At 45.3% G+C, this 19936-nt stretch overlaps 1 protein-coding gene across 1 annotated transcript in view; it reads right to left on the bottom strand.

The window, feature by feature from the left end:
- Positions 1-4062: 4062 nt before the first annotated feature.
- Positions 4063-19936, bottom strand: part of CMTM4 (CKLF like MARVEL transmembrane domain containing 4) — a 35339-nt gene continuing 19465 nt past the window's right edge. The window contains exons 2-4 of the mRNA XM_080936843.1: positions 7596-7772; positions 6411-6509; positions 4063-4571 (exon numbers count right to left, since the gene is read on the bottom strand). Of these exons, the coding sequence (XP_080792969.1) occupies positions 4407-4571; positions 6411-6509; positions 7596-7772 (441 nt within the window). The 3' untranslated portion in view covers positions 4063-4406. The remainder of the gene's footprint in view (positions 4572-6410; positions 6510-7595; positions 7773-19936) is intronic.

The raw sequence follows: 19936 nt of genomic DNA on the forward strand, positions 1-19936 counted from the left end.
TTTTACTCTTCGGGCTTCTTTGGAATAGGAGAAAACTAGAAAGGGGGAAAAAGTCTTAAAGCCTGAGAACATACATCCAATGCTATACTGACTAGCATGAAGCCCAAGAGAACATTCCCTTTTAGAAGAAAATTTTAGATCTAACACTGATGCTATTTTCTTTCAGAGACAATGTCTACGTAAACACTGATAGGTCAGAAATCCCAAATTACTTTCTCAACCAGACAGAACTGATTATTTTAAAGATGTCTGCCGAGAAGAGAGAAACAATAGGTGTTAAGGAGTCAGGAAAGCTAACAAAGCCCAGAGTGTTATGTCTGCATCCTACCTGGAGCACACTCGAGGCAGACCCAGACCCAGACTAGGCAGAGGTCAGCACTGAGGAATCATGGTCTCCACAGTCAGCCCTTCAGGGGCCCTTCTGAGGAGGGGAGGTGGTGGGCATGTTCCAGGGCAGCAGGGGTTACGAACACATCAAGTGCCATCTATGTCTCCCCACTGCTGCCACTGAAGCCTCTGTCACACAAACTTCATGTGTCCACCAAACTAGACTCTGCCTAGCTGGCCCTGCTGTGGGGCTGGTGCTGATGAAACCAGACAGCAAGAGGAATCTCAGACTCTGCAGCTTTACGAAGAACTAAAAGGTACCTGGAAACCTCACACACTAGAAGCAGCAACTACTTTTTTTTTTTAAGCTTATGAGAATCAGTCAACAATTCTCTTCATAGATAGTATATGCCCCCACTCCCCAATGCTACCTGTTTAATGTCACTGTTGCTATGTAGATGACATCTTCAGAAAAAAAGCAGTTAGGCAGGAGCATACTAACCATGGGATGACTTCTGTCTGTTTTGAACACAGATGGCAGAGTAGGAACCACCTATGTCACTACTAAGTTGGACAGAAGAGCCCGTGCTCCTAAGACTGACCCACAGGGAATCTGACATGAGCAGGGATGAATCCTCAGGCCACCTCTTAGACAGGCAAGAGATTTCCTCCAAACAGTACATGCAAATCGACAAGAAAAGGTGAGTTTGTATCACAGAGGGCTAGCCAAGACTCATTCACAGCAAGAATTCATATACATGCAGGGACAAGGGTTAGACCTTCATTTCTTCTAAGATTGCCTGAACCAATAGAAAACTTTAAACAAGATAAAAGAAAATTGAAAAAAAAAAAAGAAATGTTTTCAACTGAATCATGAAATTCTCCCCAGAAGCATCTAGCACAGGTTGGAAGACAGGGCGTACCAGGCTTGCCCGTGAGTCTTCTGCTAGGGGTCTACAGAAGGACCCTAGGGTTGAGTGCTCAGTGAGGAGCTTGTCCTTTCTGGTTCGAGATGCCCAGGCTCTGCCCACGCTGGTGTTTCAGCATATTGCTAAGAAAGATATGGGCAGCATACTGAATTCTTGCTTTTGCTGTAGACAAAAGCAATCTGCCTCGCATGGCTCTATACTTTAAACAGAACTTCTCTGAGAAGAATTCACTACCTCACTGTGTTTGCCCTTCCTAGGAGTCAATACATATCTAGGTTTTCTTGACTGCAGTCTTACCTACCCTGAGCCTTTGGCAGGGAGGGTAGAGGAAAAGAGTGGTGGCTGGCACCCAGTTGAGAAAACAAGTGTCAAAATACACTTTCTCTAGAGATGAGTGAATATCCATCAAAACTACCACATGCCAGAGGGCTCTGGCCCCACGTCTCCACAAGCACACCAGATGTTCCCAACAACTGCATCTCTCATCACATTTTCTCCAACCGAGAAAGGGAATTCCATCCCATCAGGAAATGGAGACTGGTAAGGTTGACTTAAAATGCCCCAAACCTAAGTGGCATTGATCCACAGTGGACTTAATAAACACAAAAATATGCTTTTCCCCCAAATCTATCACCTTCTGTTTGTACAGAAGGACAACAGAAAAAATATAGGCGTCTTTGCATTCACTGTAGACAACCTATTCCCTCATGGCTTTTCCTCATCACGCTGGCTGTCAGGGTGAGGGGGGCTGTGCATCACGCTATTAGAACGTGTACAAGACACTTCTGGCTCTATGGGAGCTAGTTAAATAGTACAAGAAAATACATATACAAAAGGCCACGGGGAAGCTTCATAGCACAAAGGATATTAAATAGTTACCGGGATATAAATATTACAATGATTCTGTCACTAAGATGCAAATTGCTCTCAAGTCTCTTTGGCCCTAAGACACCACCACATTTTATCATTTATCAGTATTCACGGTCTCAGTGGGTCCCAGGATCATTTCTTTTCAGCCAAAACACTTCTCAGAAGGCCTCCTTTGAGCACGGGATAAACGGGTTTATTGAAGGGACTTGGGAAACCGAGCAGACACCCTGTCTGAATGCTTCTTTCTTCTGACTCACTTCAAAGGTGGCTTTTTCCTGGGGCCCAGTAACATGATAAAGCTCAGGGTGGTCCTTCCAAGTGGGCCCCATCTGATACAGATTGAGTCTTTGCAACCCTATTTTAAAGGGAATTCTCCAAGACAGAAAAGCCAAATTTTAATTATGTAGACATACTCAACAACATCAAAATGACCATGTAAAACTAACAGATACAAATCAAGATGTCATCCACGCCCCCACATCAGAGCACACAACAGGCTGGTAAAGCACAGTGTGCGCTGACTCAGCACGTCCAGGCTGCCCTCTGAAGAAGCAGAGAGGGAGGTACACCCGGACTAGCCAGGTCATCCTCTGAACATGGGACCTGGACTACTGCCAGTCTGGAGCTGCAACAGAACTGGATTTCACTGGATACCGGGTTTAGGGAACCAGCCCCTAGTGCTCCCTACCCTGTCCCCATTCAGATACAAGCTGACCTTATTGTCTGTGGACTCCTGAGCCCTGCAGTGGTGTTTGGCGATAGCCCTTCTTTGCTATTCAGCCTCACAACACTGCTCTTCCCTGAATGATGCAGAGCCGTGGTGCACAGGGAGCACCTCCTCAGTCTCTCCTCTGCAGCCTTGCCACCTACTTCTGGGTTATGAACAACAAAGGACACCTCTCAGGCTATGAAAGTCCTTAGAAGGGAGTGGGGGCTCTCTACCATCACTCTATCTTCCCACTAGCCACATCTCCTTAGTGAGGCTAGCCACAAAATCTTAGAGCTACAATAAGATCTGTAAACATCAACAGTTCTGACATGTTAGAACAACTTTCCAAAAAAGTATAATTAGTCTCTAATAAAATTACAGCATCATAGGGGCCTGTGTAACTCATCCACCACAAAAATAATCTTCAGTTTATCAAGAACCAATCCAAAAGCCATATATAACTAGGATTCCTAACACGTTCCAGGACTTTTGAACATAGTGAAGACACTCAGGTACCCAGAATGATAGCAGTGTCTCATGGAACATCCGTAGAAGGGTGTGTCCTGGTACAGATTCAAGTATTTTCAAATCCTAGAAAAACTGACTTAGAACCACTGTAGAACTTGTCTCGGATATTCAGAAAATTAGATGTGTCCATACAATAGAAGTGTGAGCTTGAGTGTGCCACTCTGTAACACACACATACACACATGTGATCCATGATGAGGCCAGCAAGTGGACAAAGTGCCTGGGCTAATGGAAGGACTGTTTCTTCTGCAGCTTTCACCTGAGAAGGTAAAAGTGCTGAAACTGCAACTCAGCCTCCGGAAATGTAAGGTAGGCAGGACCCCAGCACAGGTCATAGACCCCTATTCTGGAAAGTGAGTATGGACCACAGGAAGGTGATTCACATAAGGAAGAATCAAGTGATTTCTCAGCAGGGCAGGAGACAAATGGTCACTGCTCTGGGAGTCAGTCCCATAGAGCTGTCCCTTAGGACGCTAGCTTTCCCTATCCCTGTAACATGTAAGCCTGGCAAGGAAGTTACAGGAACACATCCATTCATCAGAGCCCTCAGAGCTCCACTCCGGCCACGCTGGCTGCCTAGATGCTCTGGGACAGAACACAGGGAGGGTGGGTCTCAGAGACTCAACACACACCCCACTGGCTGGAAGTCTGTCCAAGTACCTCACTGGCTGGTCCATCCCTGTGCTTCTGGTCTTATGATATAGAATTCCCTCCTCAATGCCATTCAGTAAGGCTTTGACTCATCACAAATACACGACAGGGTGGCTCAGTGTCAGGTGAGACCGTGTGTTCTGAGACAGACAGTTAAGACCTAGAGCAGTCAATAAAGTCGGCTGCTCCCACAGGCACCCAATGCCAAAGGACCTGGGCCTCTTCAGCCCACCACAGATCAGTCACTGGGCTACTCTCGGCAACCTTTCCCAAAGTGAATTTTTACCAAACAGGACAAAATTCAGCTGGTTCACACAAAAATCTGACGTGCTAAGAGAAAGAAAACTTGATTAGAAGAAGGGCAGAGGGCAGCGGGAGGACTCCAGACATTCTCATGTGTCCAAGCGCTGGATCTCAGGGCGGCTGTCCACATCTCTGGACTCGGTGCGAGCTCGGATGTAGTCATTGGTGCTCTGCTGGCGGACGCTGACTCTCCATTTCTGCACAGCCAGGAACGTGCTCACCGCATAGGCTGCTGTTGCCAAGAAGCCAAATATCTAAAATACACAGCCATAGTTTACCTTTGTGCATGTGCCCTGAAGCAAGTGGGATTTCCCCCACACACTTTAAGACTTATTTATTTATTTTATGTATGAGTGCTCTATCTGCACATATATCTACATGCCAGAGAGGGCATCAGATCCCATTACAGATGGTTGTGAGCCACGATGTGGTTGCTGGGGACTAAACTCAGGACCTCTGGAAGAACAGACAGTGCTCTTAACCGCTAAGTCATGTTTCCAGTCCCGGAGAAGCTGAGTGTTGTCATAGGGACCCAAGCTGTGTGCAGCCCCTTACAGCAATATGTCCTACAATGTGCAGCTGTTATCTGTCTGAAGCTATAGTCATGTGACCCACAGAAACTCTAGCGTGGAAACAACTGAAGAGGGTTCTTTTGAAATCCTTTAAATGTATTTTTTCCTTCCCTTTGTTGTTGTGCTGCTGCTGTTGCGGGGTCTCTGTGTATCCCACTGTTTTTAGAACTCACTGTGTACACCAGGCTGGCCTCAAACTCAGAGACAGACCTGCCTTAGCCTCTGAATGATGGGGTTAAAGGTGTGTCACCTGTTGTCTGGCTATTTTATTTCATCTCTCCTTTTCTGTGGGGGCAGCAGGGGTCATGCATGTGGAGTCAGAACTGCTGTCGATCCTTTTTTGTTTAAAAGGAAGTTTCTCACTTGAGCATGCTAACTACCTAGATGCCCTGGGGGTGGAAGACAAGAAGAGCTCAGTCACTAGGGGGACAGTCCAAGAACCTCTTGGATCTTCCAGCTGTGCACTGCTTGTCTTGTGACATGTAGTTCCCTTCTCAATACTAGATGACCCCGAGGGCTTCTGGGGATTTCCCTCTCCCCGTCTTGCTTTAGGATTATGGATATACCTGCTACCATGCCCAGTGTCTCATGCCTGCATGGCAAGTACTAACCCAACCAAGCCAGCCCTCCAGTCCATTTTTGAAAAATATTTAATATTATTATGATGATGATATTATTTTGAGGACCTCACTATATAGGCCTGCTAACCTGGAACTCTCTCTATGTAAGCCATAATGCCAAATATAAGGCAATCCTGCCTCTTGAGTGCTGGGATTACAGGTTTGTACCACTATGCCTGGCCTTGAATATTTTGTATTTTTAAATCACAAAAGTACTTTTATTGCTTGCAATTCATGGTCACTGGTCCCACAAGTAAAAATATAATATAGACACAATATGATATAGAAAGAACAGAGTCTTACACGAGGACCTGACATTATGCCACAGAGCCCGTGTTCTATAGAAGCACACCTCCTACTGCTCTCGCCTGGGCAGTACCAGGCGAGATGAAGTGGGGTTTTAATTATTTAGTCGAGCTCCCTAGATGTCCTGATCATGTGAGAAGGGCAGTCAGGTTTGTGGTTTTCAACAAACTGCTTGTTACATGTATTCACTTTGTGTGTCGGGGGTACACACATGGCACACAGGAGAACAATCTGTACAAGTCAGTTCTTTCCTCCCGAGTGGGACCTGGAGGTGGGACTGAGGCCATACTTGGCAGTATGTGACTTTTACCTGCTCAACTCTGATGCTCACCCGATTTCAGTGTTTCTTAAAGCCACTTATCCTCCGTTACCCTTCTCAAGGGTGATTCTTGTTCTTTACAAATCAACAGCAAGGCAGAAACACAGAGCATGCAGAGCGAGCTCTCTATTACCTGATAACCACCTCTCATCTTAGTCCCTCAAAGCCAGGATAGCAAACACTAAAGGAGGGGAATGGGACACATGCCTGGGTACAAAGGAGAGCAAGTCTCAGAAAGTGCAAACACAGTCTGATTTAAACCAGTTGTCTGCTTACCACAGCAGCGATCTCGGCCCCGGTCTTATGGTTTAAAGCAGCCAATACAATAGAGGCAATAAAGAAAAAGAGCGTGCTGAGTCCAGTGTTGACCAAATCCTAAAGAGGAAAAAGTAGAGTCATTTGCAAAACAATGGAAGAACTTTCCAACTAAGGCCCTGCAAGAGGTTTCTCCAGTTCTCAGTGCCACAGGGTTACTCTCAGAGAGGAAGCAAGCAAAAACAGTTTACAACACACCTTTACCTGTGTTCCAAGGCTTGACTTAAAGAGCAACCAAAACTGGCAACACTGCTTACCATCAGAGTGTGGGTTATTTGTCTGCAGTGCTGGGCATTGAACCCAGGTCCTTGAAACATCCGAAAGACAACACACTGCCATTAACCTACCCACAGCTTTCTGCTGTCATCTTTTACTTTATTTTTGAGACAAGGTCTCGGTATGGATCCTTGGCTGGCCTGGAACTTGCTATGTAGACCAGGCTGGCCTTGAACTCAGAGATCTACCTGCCTTTGCCTCCCAAGTGCTGGGATAAAAGGTTTACACCAGCACACCTGGCTTAGTATTACCTTTTAAAAAAGGTTCTCATATCATTGGATTAGGCCAAGCTTCCCAAAAATCCAAAGGTAATGAAGCCAGGGCAACCTCCCAGCATTTGTTTCCTGTGTGACATCTAAAACATGGTATTCATACACTGAGAACACACTTTCTTAGCAGACATTCAAGCTTCTATATCACTAGGACTGACCAGTTGTGAGCATCTCAGGCCAATTGATAAGAGGGTCCAAATGGGGCTAAGAACCCAAAGCAATGAGAGAAGTCCCTTCTGTCAAACCTGCAGCCCTCAACGGCTCTGCATGTGACAGTATCCTAAGGTTTCTGGTATTTTCATGCGTATTCTTAATCTTTTCAGAATCAATATTTTGTCACTTGGTGAAACAAGGTCTTGTTATGTTACCCAAGTAAGTCTAGAATTCCTTCTGTAGGTCAAGAAGGCCTTGAACTTGTAGTGATCCCCTGTCTCTGTCCCCAAAGTGCTAGAATTATAGGTGTGAGCCATTACACCTTCTAGAAACAGTACTTTTATAAATGGCTCTTAGCACCAAAACAAACTAGAAGATTCCAACTTTCCCTGAGAGCCAGGCAGCAGTCCGTTCTCTCACAACCAGACAGCTGGTGTGTACTCACTGTTAGATTCCAGTTGATCTGGGGGATCCTCATATGAAGGTTGAGGCTGAAGAGAATCAGCAAGACCCCAGTCACCACAAATGCACTGCAGCTTACGAACTCAAAGAAGTAGAGGCCTTCGCATGGGGAACACTCCATGATAGTCTCGATGCAGATAAATGCAATTAGCGCCAAAATCTGGAACGAAAATTGGAAAATACAAGCATGTATATATTTGGAAAGGAACTATGAACAGACATGCCTACTGTGTTCAATACAATTGAACAGTACAGAGGCAGAGCTCTCTGCAGAGAACAGTGTGACTCACAGAAACATGACCCGTTTCAACTCATAAGCAGAACAAGGAAAGAGCAAGGTCAGGTTCCTAATGAAAACAGTAAAGGCCCCTCCACCACCATACTGAAGCCAGCCAGGCGTGCTATCGTCCCTCTTGGGAGCCATTGGCCCTCTGGAAGAAGGAAAAGTTATCACTACAATGTGTTAGCTACCTCTTTAGAAGCTGCCTGGCTTCTCTTTAGCTACAGACAAAGAGAGCCCATCTTCATCAGCTTCACACTTTTTTGTAAAGTGGGTCACTGGGTTCCATCAATAGCTGGGCTGGTATTGGACTTTAAAAAAAGTATCATCATTTTAATCTTTCTTCTGAAAAATCTATCCCCAAAATTCAGAGATCATTAAACTGAAGAGATCCTAGTGGACATGACCATATGAAGATTCCAGGAGAAGAAGGGGATCCCAGGCAGTGTAATGTATTAATTAAATTAATTAAAGCAAGGGTGCTCTAATACCTAGTGACTGATCTGCCTTAGGCTCCAAGCCTTTGCTCACACACTTATCCATGTCCTTTATCAGATGGACTCCAGCCCCACTCCACTGAGACACAGGTCATGAAGCAGACACAAGCTCTCCAAGGCCCTCCAGCATCCCTTTGGTTAAAATGGGATGGTTCAAAATGTGGAGGCTCGGCCTCAGGCTTTGGCCTTCTCCCCTGAAGTGTCATTCAGACCTTTCCAAACTTCCAGACAATGCTTCCTCCGCAAGCCCTCCCTGTGGTTTGCTTTCCCTACCAGACCTGATTTTACTCCCTTGGCTATGGCACCAAGCGCTGTAACATGCACATAACAAACAGGATTTGGCAAGGCAGGTGAGCCACAACAGCCTCGTACCTATCCTTCCTGAATGTGTCAGACTCCCCCCTTTCCTGCCATCAAATCCACCCTTACCTAACCTGCACAGTCTATACTTCTCTATTTCAAGGCAATACTCAGGATATTGGTTTGTTAGTTAAGGAATACAAAATTCCATTTAAGAATTAGTTCAAGAGATCTATTGTGCAGCAGATGGCTGTGGTGATTGTAACAATGTATTTTGTTTGAAAATGGCTAAGAGAAAGGGGCTTCTTTTAGGTAAAGCTTGCACCATTCCACAATCAGAACCCCAGCATCTCACACAACAGATACAAATTTTCTTAGTCCAATAGACAATAAAAGGAAATAAGGGTCTCTAAGCACATATTCCTTCTAATTCTCCATACCACGGACCTCAACTCTCTGACTTACAGGCCTAACTTGCATCAAGTCAGCTCACATAAGGGAAACTCCAAAATGATTTTGGCTAATAATCTTGGGCAAGAAATAACTCTGTGTTGATGGCGTACAAATGTTTCTGGTACCCTAATTTTGATCACATTTGCATGGAAAGGCAATACCTACATTCTTAAAATGGTTCAAGGATGTACAAGTGTGATAGGCCACTCATTACAGTAATGAATACAACAGACAGGAATCCCTACTTGTGGTCTAATAAATGTTCAGAAGTTTAAAGAGGGAATTGGTGATAAGAGGAGAAAGAGTGAAGCCAGCAGGCAGCTTGTAGAAGCTGTGGACTTGTGTGGCCTTGGGAGGCTTGGCTGCCAAAAGGGTGGGGGAAGCAAGAGGAGGCCCAGGAGGGGAAGTTGTCAGGAGCAAATTCTCTAGGGCTGTAGCATGATGAGCTCCAGGGAGATGCCCAGGAAGGAAGGCTAGATGCACAGAGCCAAGGACTGGGAATGCAGTAAGCCTGTGGCTCTCCTGGGAATGCAGTAGGCCTGTGGCTCTCCTGGGAATGCAGTAGGCCTGTGGCTCTCCTGGGAATGCAGTAGGCCTGTGGCTCTCCTGGGAATGCAGTAGGCCTGTGGCTCTCCTGGGAATGCAGTAGGCCTGTGGCTCTCCTGCTTTCAGCATCAGGGAAACACTCCATGATTTGTCTCCTTTGGAAGAAGGCAGCAAGGGGAGGGCTGCTGCAGAGACTGGAGAACAGGTAGGTGGAGGGAGCACCTCTGCAGTAACCTGGAGAGGATGGTGGCACAGACCAACGAGGTGACAGCCTAGAGGGTGAGCAGGGGTGAATTCTGGACATATGTTCAGGGAAAACCCCACGGGAGTTGCTGACGAGATGTGATAAGCAAGGAGGCCAATGTAATTCTCGTGTTTGACTGCGTGGCTGAGAAAGGACACCAGCAGAAATAGACAGGGAGGATCAACTCTGGCTTAGGACACAGTAATGTGAAACAAGCCCAGGCTGGAAGAAAAGCTGAGGTGGAGACTAGCTCCAGGGTGAGCACACTCAAAAGCCAATGGGAGTACGGAATCTAACCTCCAAGCTGGCCACAATCATCCTCACTTCCCCACTATTCTTACCCGTGGCACAAAACACAGGGCTGAGCTGTTTACTTGATTTCAAAGCCTGAATCAGAAAAGTCACTGAGGAGGCTGCCTTGTTCGTTTAGGGACAACGTGCTGCAGAAGAGACCCAAAACCAGAAGCTTTCTGCCCACAGCCAGGTGAAAAGCCACCATGGAAGCCAACATCCTGTCTAGGAACACAGAAGGGAACCACAGCTAATCTCCTTCACTCTAGAATGCTTGATCCTCAGAAGAACCTGGGGGAGACAAAGGACTATTGGTTCCGGTCTATGTTTTGGGAGGAATTGGTTATCCAGAAATGGATGATACACAGAGGGAAACCTCATTCATAATACAGCTGCCATTAGCAAGCAGGATCTGCTACTCACTAGTTACCAAGAATCAAGGACTACATGGGAATTTTCATTGGTTACCATTAACCCAAACACTTCAACATAGGCACTAGCCCATCACAGACGCGCAAACAGAAGTCTATGAGGTAAAGAAGAACAGGAAGTAAGGCCAGGAGTCAGAGCCAGTTCTTACTGCCTTACTCTACTGCCTCCTATCAACTCTCATATTGGAAGTCATAGCTGACTGTTGTAGACATCTCAGTGTTCCAAATACAAACAGAAACATAGAATCATTTCTATGAATAATAAGCCAATAAAAACAAGGGAATAAAAACATGGTATAGGGGCTGAAGAGACAGTTCTGCAGTTAAGAGTGACAGCCGCTCTTGCAGAGGACCCAGGGTTGGTTCACAACCACCCATAATTCCAGTTTCAGGGGATCTGATAGTAGTCTCCAGCCTCCAAAGCCCCCTGCACACGTGCCACACACAAACTCATGCACATACATACAAAAACACATCATTTAATTTTGTTTATTCATGTAGGTATTTTGCCTTCCTGTATATCTGCCTATCACATGTATGTCTGGTGCCGGGAGGCCAGAGGAGGGCGTCAGATCCCCTGGAACAGGCGTTACAGACAGTTGAAAGCTGCCACATAAGTGCTGGGAATTGAACCTGCAACCGTGCAGATGTAAAACTGTACACATGTTAAAACCATGACAGGCATGGCATCCTACAGCTTTTGCTCATCAGGACCTACCAACCACAGAATAATTTCAAAGTTGACTGGTGAGTCAAGATTGACACGGTTGTCAGGTCTCCACTACCCATGGCTGTGACTGTCAATATCAAAGCAGAGGAAGAGAAGGAGAGAACGGGAAGGCCTGACTGGTCAAGTTATTATATTAATACTTTATTAATAATTAATCAATAATTAATAATACTTAACAATGTTTAAGTTAACACTTCTAAAGTTTTTAAATTTTTATTATATTCATCATACATATGGGTGGGTATGGTGTGGGGAGTGTATGTGTATTACTGTGGAAGTCAGAGGACAGCTCGTGGAATTGGTTGGACCTGGGAACTAACTTAGGTAACCAGGTTGGCAGCACACACCTTTCCACAGAGCCATGCTGCCAGCTCTCACAATGCTGTAAGTAGTGAGAAAGCCCTGTGCTACTTGCGTGCGACCGAGAAGGCCTTCCTGGACCAGCATCCTCCCAATGAAGCCAGCTCTCTTCCGTGCCGGCACACGTGGAGCTGCAGACCCATTTTGTATGGCTCTGTAAAAGCAGGCTTGTTCTACAAGATAAAGGTAATGCTTCAGAGCTCCTCGCTTGTTTCTGCTTCTTGCAAAGTCCTGGAAGGGACCCAGCAATGCGTGCACATGGCTGTGCTTCCGCAAAGCTTCTGAAAGTTAGCTACTTCAACTGTCGTCCACGCAGACCTCCACCTTCTTCTACTCCAAATTCTGCTCCTTGTGGCGAATGATAAGGAAACAGCAAAGACATTCAAGGGGTTCAACTAACAGGAAGTTGAGTGGAGGATGTATTAAATTTGGGATTAGCCGTCTTTTCCTCAAGTAGTTATGTGTTCTACATACCAACTAGGGGCATGTGAGTACCAGAAGAGAAATACAGTTTGAAGCCTACGGAGCCATCAAACTGTTGTGGAAATTCTTCTGCTCATCCCAAGCATTAGGTTGCAAGAGGAGACTCCTGATGTGACTGAAACCTGAGAAATGGAGTCTCTTGTCTTGAAGACATACTGCATAATGTAGCTATATAGCCACAAGCCTGCTCTGTAGCTGCTCTCCTTTTGGGTGGAAAGCACACTGAAGAGAACTCACTCCAGGGCGTGAGGGGCATACCCCTAAGCAGTACCACAAACAGCAAGCACATGTGTGGGAGAGTGCAGATCTGTTAGACTGCACCTGAAGATTCCCACAAATTTTAAACTGACACACCAACAAACCCCAGTAAGATGGTACACAAAGCTACTCCAACTCACAAAAGGCCTGAAGAAGTCAGTGCTCTGGTGACTCCTACATCACTAAGTCGATCTAGCAGAGCCATCCCTCTCCTCAGTGCACACAGGGAAGCTTCAAAGCAGTAAGGAACCTGAGGCAGAGAAGTGGGACGCCTCACAACCATCTGTAATGGGATCCAATGCCCTCTTCTGGTGTGTCTGGAGACTGTGACAGTGGACTCATATATATGATTTTTAAAAAATGCAGGAACTTGAGGCGGCTGGTCACATGATATCCATTTAGGAAGAAGAAAGAGATGAATGCTGCAGCCCAGCCCACGGGACTGTGTTTGGGGCGGCCCACTTCAATTAACCTGATCTAGAAACCCCCTCACAGACATACCCAGAGGTTTGTTTCTCAAGATCCTGTTAAGTTAGCAACTGCTTTGAGCTATCATGTAGGCTTCTGCTAGAGGACCTGGGGTCAGTCTCTAGCAGTCTTCTGAAGGGACAGGTGGGATAATGCCACTAGAGAGTAGAGGCATAAGACCTTCCTACCCTTCTGAGTATTAAATTTCAGCTACACATCTGTCTGCAGAGGGGCCTGAAGCACTGTACCTTGCTAGGTGCCCCAGACGACCACAGTTCACACTGCACATCTACCTGCACGGGACTATCCAGCTCTGAGACACACACCGACATGGCCAAGGTTAGTTCTTGCTGTGCCACAGACTCCTACATGAGCTGCCCAACGGAGCTTATCTGGAGTTCTATGCATTCTGGGCACAGGAAAGCCCACCAGTACAGCTTTCTTCAAGAATACAACATGGAAGCTAGGCTGGCAGTGCCAAGAGAGCATCTGACAAAGTCCCTGTGTAAGGACCGCTTCCAAAGGAGCTATAGGAACACATCTTTTTCTAAGAAAGAAAATCCATGGGTACTTTCCTCTTATGGACACCATCTACTGAGGAAGGCAGATCTTTTCTAACGGTGCCCCTTCCACCACTCAAACAACATAGCCAGAGAGGTTTTTGGGTTTTCTTTTTGTTGTTGTTGTTGTTGTTGTTTTGGTTTGATTTTGGTTCTAAAACACAGGAGCTCACAGCAAGTGAAAATTATTTAACCTGCAAATCCATTTCTTCAGATTAACTTTGGGTTCTTTATTTTTCTCCAGGTAAATAAACAATGCCAAATTTATTAATTTAAGAGTTGCTAAGGAGACCTGGTTTGGTGTCTCATGCCTTTAACCCCAGCATGAGGAAGGCAGAGGCAGTCAGATCTCCTGAGTTCAAGGCCAGCCTGGTCAACAGAGCAAATTTCATACAAAAATACACAAAGAAAGCCTTTTTCAAACAAACAAAAGAGTCGCAAAGGATGCTGGTTAATGTAGTACACATCTGTACTACCAGCACTGGGGAGGCAGAGGCAAAAAAAGAAAAGCAAAAAAATTCAAGTTCGAGGTCAGCCTAATCTACATAGTGAGCCTCAAGCCAGCTTAACAACTGAGACCCTATCTCAAAGAGAAACAACCAACAGAAAGAAAAGAGAAAGAAGAAAAGAAAAAGTTAAAAAAAAAAAAGGTAGAAACTAGGAAAAGGTAAGCACTTGCTCTTTAAGAGTGCAGCTAGGAGCATTAGGCAGGGTGCAGTGGCTAGTGACCTAGCAAGCTATTGTTCGCCACCAAAGCCTACTCTACCAGTGTTCTGACAGGCTTTCCAAGGCAGGTTCCACTGGACAAATAATTTTAGTTTTGGTATACTAAAGCTCGAAGTGAAGCTTTTAAAAATGCATTACTTTTTAAACGTAGGAATTTATATTTTGCAGCTTGAGTAAGCACCGGGGTACACATTCAACCTGTGAGCTGCTTGTTATTAAGGGCTGGCCACAGGGGACAGTCCCAGCAAACCATGATAGTCTTCTGGGATATCCAACTCCTTAGAGAACACAAGAGTGTTGTGTAAAATATTCTCTTTCTTTTTAAAGGGAAACCTGGAAGATCTTCTGTGGTCTGATGATATAGTGGCACACAATTTCAGAGAGCCACAGGGCGGTCAGCATCTTTCTTGCCAAGAAAATACCCACAGAGTTTTATAGCAAATGCCACTCTGCCCCAAAAGTTCCATTTCCAGACCGTTTAGATTAGTAATGGAGCAAAACAGCACAGTTGCACAGGACACAGGAAGCAAAATGCCTTCAAACCATACCCTGCAGAGGATGTTCAGAGATGTTAGCATGGGTGATACTGAAAGCCCAGAAGCTAGAATCCATCCCCACAGAATCCCAAAGCAAAGCCTTCCCTATTCCTTTCCTCTTTAATCCCAAGTAGCCAATGCCATCCCACTGGCTCTAGCATGCCCCCTTAACCAAGTGAAAACAGAACACTGCTTTGCTCACTGACCAAACAAAGGCTTTGGCAGCGTCCAGTAAAGAGTAAACTGTCCTAAGAGGTATGTGTGCTGAGGAGAGCCCAACTTACAATCTCCCATTGTCCTTATGGTCCCAGCAACTCCGCTGGATCCAGGGAGGAAGGGATCCAGCCTGGGAAGCCAGCCGCCTGTGACCATGATGCCTCTGTAACCAAACCTCTGACCCCCTTGCCTCACCATTCAGTGCTGTATTTATAAATGGTGACACTGCAGCCTTAGTAAAGTCCAGCTTCTGCAAGGGCCATCTACTGTGCTGAAACGGACAGTCAAAGCATTCTCCTTTGAATTTAATCTTTATCAACCCTGCAAAAATCAGGATCAGTCCATTGGCTTTTTACTGAGGTCTAATTCACAGTCCATAAAATTCCCAGTTGAGTGTGCAACCATTTGCCTCTTCTGAAGAGAAGTTTGATGATTTTGGATTTTGTTTTGATGTGTTGTTTGTTTTTTTTTTTTTTAGTACTGGGGTCTAAACCCAGGGCCTCCCACATGCTAGGCTGGGCTTGCATTCTGCCATTGAGTTATACTCCCAAGATAATGATTTTGTGTGGCGTGGCGTGTGTGGTGTGTGTGTTTTGCACATATGTGCAGTGTGTAGGGGGATGTACTCTATCAACTGCCTCCTCATTTCCTGGAGACAAGGTCTCACTAACTTGGAGTTCCGACTTAACCCAGCTAAGTGGTGACCAGCAAGTCCCAGTAAGGATTATAGAGATTTTCATTTTTTAAAACATCTGTATTTATTTGTATGGGGTGAGGGTGCAGGGGGCAGGGGTATCAGTAAGCAAGCAGAAGCAGTCATGTCACCAGAAGTGATGGCAACTGCCTATGCCCACTAAGCCATCTTGCTGGGGAACAGCTTTTAAGTACCATCTTATTAATAAGGAAAGTGAGGCAAAGATGTCTAGCAACCTGCCTTAGATCTCTCTGTCTCATTAACAGCAGAGCTGAAGTCAAACCCAGTTATGAGAATACTTTACAGTAAACATAAGCACCCAGACATGCATCTTTAAATATCTTTTCTACTGAAGAGAACAAAGGTTTCTTAGCAAAACTGATCTGAAGCAGAAAGAAGAAGGGGGATGGGGGAGGAGAGAAGGGAGGGTCGAAAAGAGGAAGAGAGAAAAGGAAGGAAGGAGGGCAGAGGGGGAAAGCTAGGCATAGTGTGTGGGACATGTCCAAACTTCCATTTCTAAATACTCTTTTTATTTAAAGGAACTAGAACTTCTGGACCAGTCCAGAACTATGGCAGAAGAGTCCAAATGCCCAGCACATTGTGCTCAGAGAAGGAAGAAAATGTGTTCCTTGCACATGGGAACTCACAGTGGCCAAATCTGAGACAATCTGAGCTTCAGAAAACATAATAGGGCTGAGAGTGGTATAGTCCCCAGCATCAAAGTATTTAGGTTTATGAATAAAGCTCATGAGTTCATGTGGACACAAGGAAAGACACAGCAGCACATGCCTGCAAGCCCAGCATGACAGAGACTAGTGCAGAGCATCCAAGTTCCAGGTCCTTCCTTATAGTCCTTCAACTCATGTGGAAGAAGGGTAGATTAGAATCATCTTTTGGCAGCCATCATAAAAATACTTGAGTAAGAATGGTCTTGCGTCATTCAAAGTAATGCATGAGAGAGAGTTTAAGAAAGACTTGCCTGGTCAAACAGTACCCTCCCTAAGAATATTAAGGACATAGAAGTGTAGCTCGGCAACAGAAATGCCTGGCACCCTCCCTTTCTGTAGGCTGGGATCACTGAAAGGAATGCGTCATCATTTCTGTGGTCTTCCTGACAGTACCACAAAGTGACCAGAATCCAAACAGCAGAAAACGTCAACAAACCCAAATTGAGGGCCATTCTACAAAATAACTGGCCTGTATCCTTCCAAAATGTCAACGGCATGAAACACAAGAGCTGACAAACTATTCCAGAAGTGAGATTAAAGAGACACGATGCTAAACTCCACATCCAAGGCAAGACTTCCTTTTAAGAAGCTTTGAGACAATCAGGGAAACAGGAAAGAAATAGACTGAGTCACTAACTTATCCAGAGTTGGGCAATGATACCATGATTATGTTAGAAAATGTTCTTGTCTTTAGGACACTAAAGTATGAAATGTTTTATGTTTTTGTTTGTTTGTTTGAAGACAGGATCATATCATATAGCACTGGCTGGATGCCAACTCAGAAATCCACCTGCCTCTGCCTCCTGGTTTCATTTCCCATAGCCCTTGTTCTACACTCAGAGTTCTTATACTTGGTCACTGGGAATCCTTCCAAATTCCTGTTATAGCATAGGCTACACCCCAGAACAGGATATCTGAAATAGCCCTACTGACATTTTGGACTGAATCATTCTTAGTTTTGACTGGCATGTTGACTGTGATACCATGTGTGTTGGCATCCCTGGCCTTTCCCTGCATCAGGTGCCAATGGGTATCTACTTCCTGGTAAAACAACTAAACATATCAACTTTAAAAAAGGGGGGGGGGGGCAGTGGTGGTGCACACCTTTAGTCCTAGCACCTGGGAGGCAGAGGTAGTTGGATCTCTGATTTCAGGGCCAGCCTGGTCTACAGAGTGAGTTCCAGAACAGCCAGGGCTACTCTGACTCAAAGCAAAGCAAAGCAAACCAAAATCCTCATGCCTATGTGAAACAACCGATGGGCCATGGTCATCAATAGCTGTTAAAGCCCTGTGTAATGGCTAGGGATTTACAATAGATACACATATCGGTCATCTGACAGTGTGGTTCTCACTAAGCATGAGGCAGTCCGTTACTACTGCCTGTTCACACGGCTGTAGGGGGACACACAATACGTGCACACAGCTTTCTGGGTGCATTTACCAGGTCAGAGAACATAAAGAATGAACAGGGTAAAATCATGCAGAGGGGACTCCAACCAATGAGGACATGTGGGACAGACACTTGATGAATGGCCTCATTTCCTCAACAAAGGAATAGTACCAGAGTGGCTCAGTGGGTATGGTGATCGCTGTGCCAGTGTAAGGCCTGAGTATGAAGCCACAGAAGCCGTATGCAGGAGGATATTTGTAATTAAAGTGCTCCTGTGACAAGATGGGAGGTGGAGAATCCCCAGGAACTCAGCAGAAACACAGACATGAGAATCAACCCAAGGCTGTCTTCTAACTGCCACACATGCTTCCCCTCCCCTCCCCAAAGTGCCAAAGAAGATGGAGCTGCTACAGACAGAGAAATGGGGGCTGGAGAGATGGCTGAGTGGTTAAGAGCACTTACTGCTCTTACACAGCCAGCACTCAAGTTCAATCTCCAGTTCCCATATCAGGTGGCTCAAAACCTATAATGCCAAATCCATAGGGGTTCCGGTGCCTCTGACCATGGGCACCTGCACTCATATATACATATCTACACACAGATACACACAGCACACATAATTTTTTTAAAGTTTTTGTTTGTTGGATGTTTTAGTTTTTTGAATCAGGGTCTTACTCTTTAGCCTTGGCCTGAACTCACTATGTAGATCAGGTTGGCGTTGAACTCAAGAGCTCTGTCTGCCTGTCTCTGCCTCACAAATGCTAGCATTAAAGACATATACCACCACACCAGTCAAAATAGTTTTTTTTTTAAAAACAAACATATTAAGCAAACACAATGAGTGGGTCTTGTTTAGATCCTAACTCAAAGCAAAGGCTACTGGGACAAAGTGGGTCTATGTCAGTTAATAGAAGACATCTAGGAATTAGTACTTAAATGTGCTACAGATATTGCAGCTGTTGAGAGGTTCTCACCTGGTAAGATGTTCACTTGGTATTTATTTATAGTTGAGTGTTACAATATCTAAGATGTGTTTTAAAATATCACAAAAATAGCTAGCTCACTGTTTAAGAGCTTTTGCAGAGGACCCAAATTCCGTTCCCAGCACCTACATGTGGCTTTGAACTGTCTAAACTCTATTTCCAACCTCTTTGGACGTCTTCAGGCAAAAGGCACACATCTAATGCACATACATGCATGCAGACAAAACACATTTAAATTTACTTTGACTTGGTATTCGTGTGGTAGGGGATATGCCAAAGAGGATTCCCCCTTCTCAGAGAAGGAGAGGGAGGACTGGGGGGGGATTTGAGTGAGAACATACTGGGAAGAATGAATGGGATGTAGAGTGAATAAATATGGGACAGTGTGGAGTGCAGAACTGTCAGAGCAGGGTGAGGGCTCTGAACATCGGTTTCACTCAGATGGTCCTGTTTCAAAAAGCTAAATTAAAAGAAAAATGTTGAGAATTGGCAAGATGACTCAAGTAAATATGGCAGGGGCCACCGAGCCTCCTGACTTATATTCAATTCCTGTCGCCACCTGGTAGAAGGAGACACCCAAAAGCTGGCTCTGATGTCCACTCATATGCAGGGACACATGTCCCCATTCCAACACTCATGAGAAACACCAGTGACAACTAAGTACAGCACTCCCAACACTGGCCACGAGGAAGGCAAGGTCAAGCCACTGACACTGCTTTGAATCAATCAACTCCAGTGGGTGGCTTCAATCTAAAACTACCAAGTGATGGCCAGGATTCCAGGTGGCTGTAACTGACACTGTGAAGGAGGCAAATGGTGCAGCTCTGAAAACGGCATGGCACCTTCTTATAAAGTTAACCAGACCATATGGCCTGGCCATCTCACTCCTCAATATTACCCCCAGAGAAATAAAAATTATAACTATACACAGACCTGTTATATGAGTATTCATGTGGACTCGATTCATGACCACCCAAATCTAATAACAACCCAAATGTTCTTCAGTAAATAGATAAGTGAGCAGCAGTAAATCCATCAAATAGACATCCACTCATCAGGGAAGAGGAATGGATTACCCACACCCGTGATGAGGATTAATGTCAGGGATCCATATTAAGTGGTAAGGCCAGATTCAAAGGGCTCCATGTGA

The sequence above is a fragment of the Micromys minutus genome (genome assembly GCF_963924665.1).
Source record: "Micromys minutus genome assembly, chromosome: 24".
Lineage (NCBI taxonomy): Eukaryota > Metazoa > Chordata > Mammalia > Rodentia > Muridae > Micromys > Micromys minutus.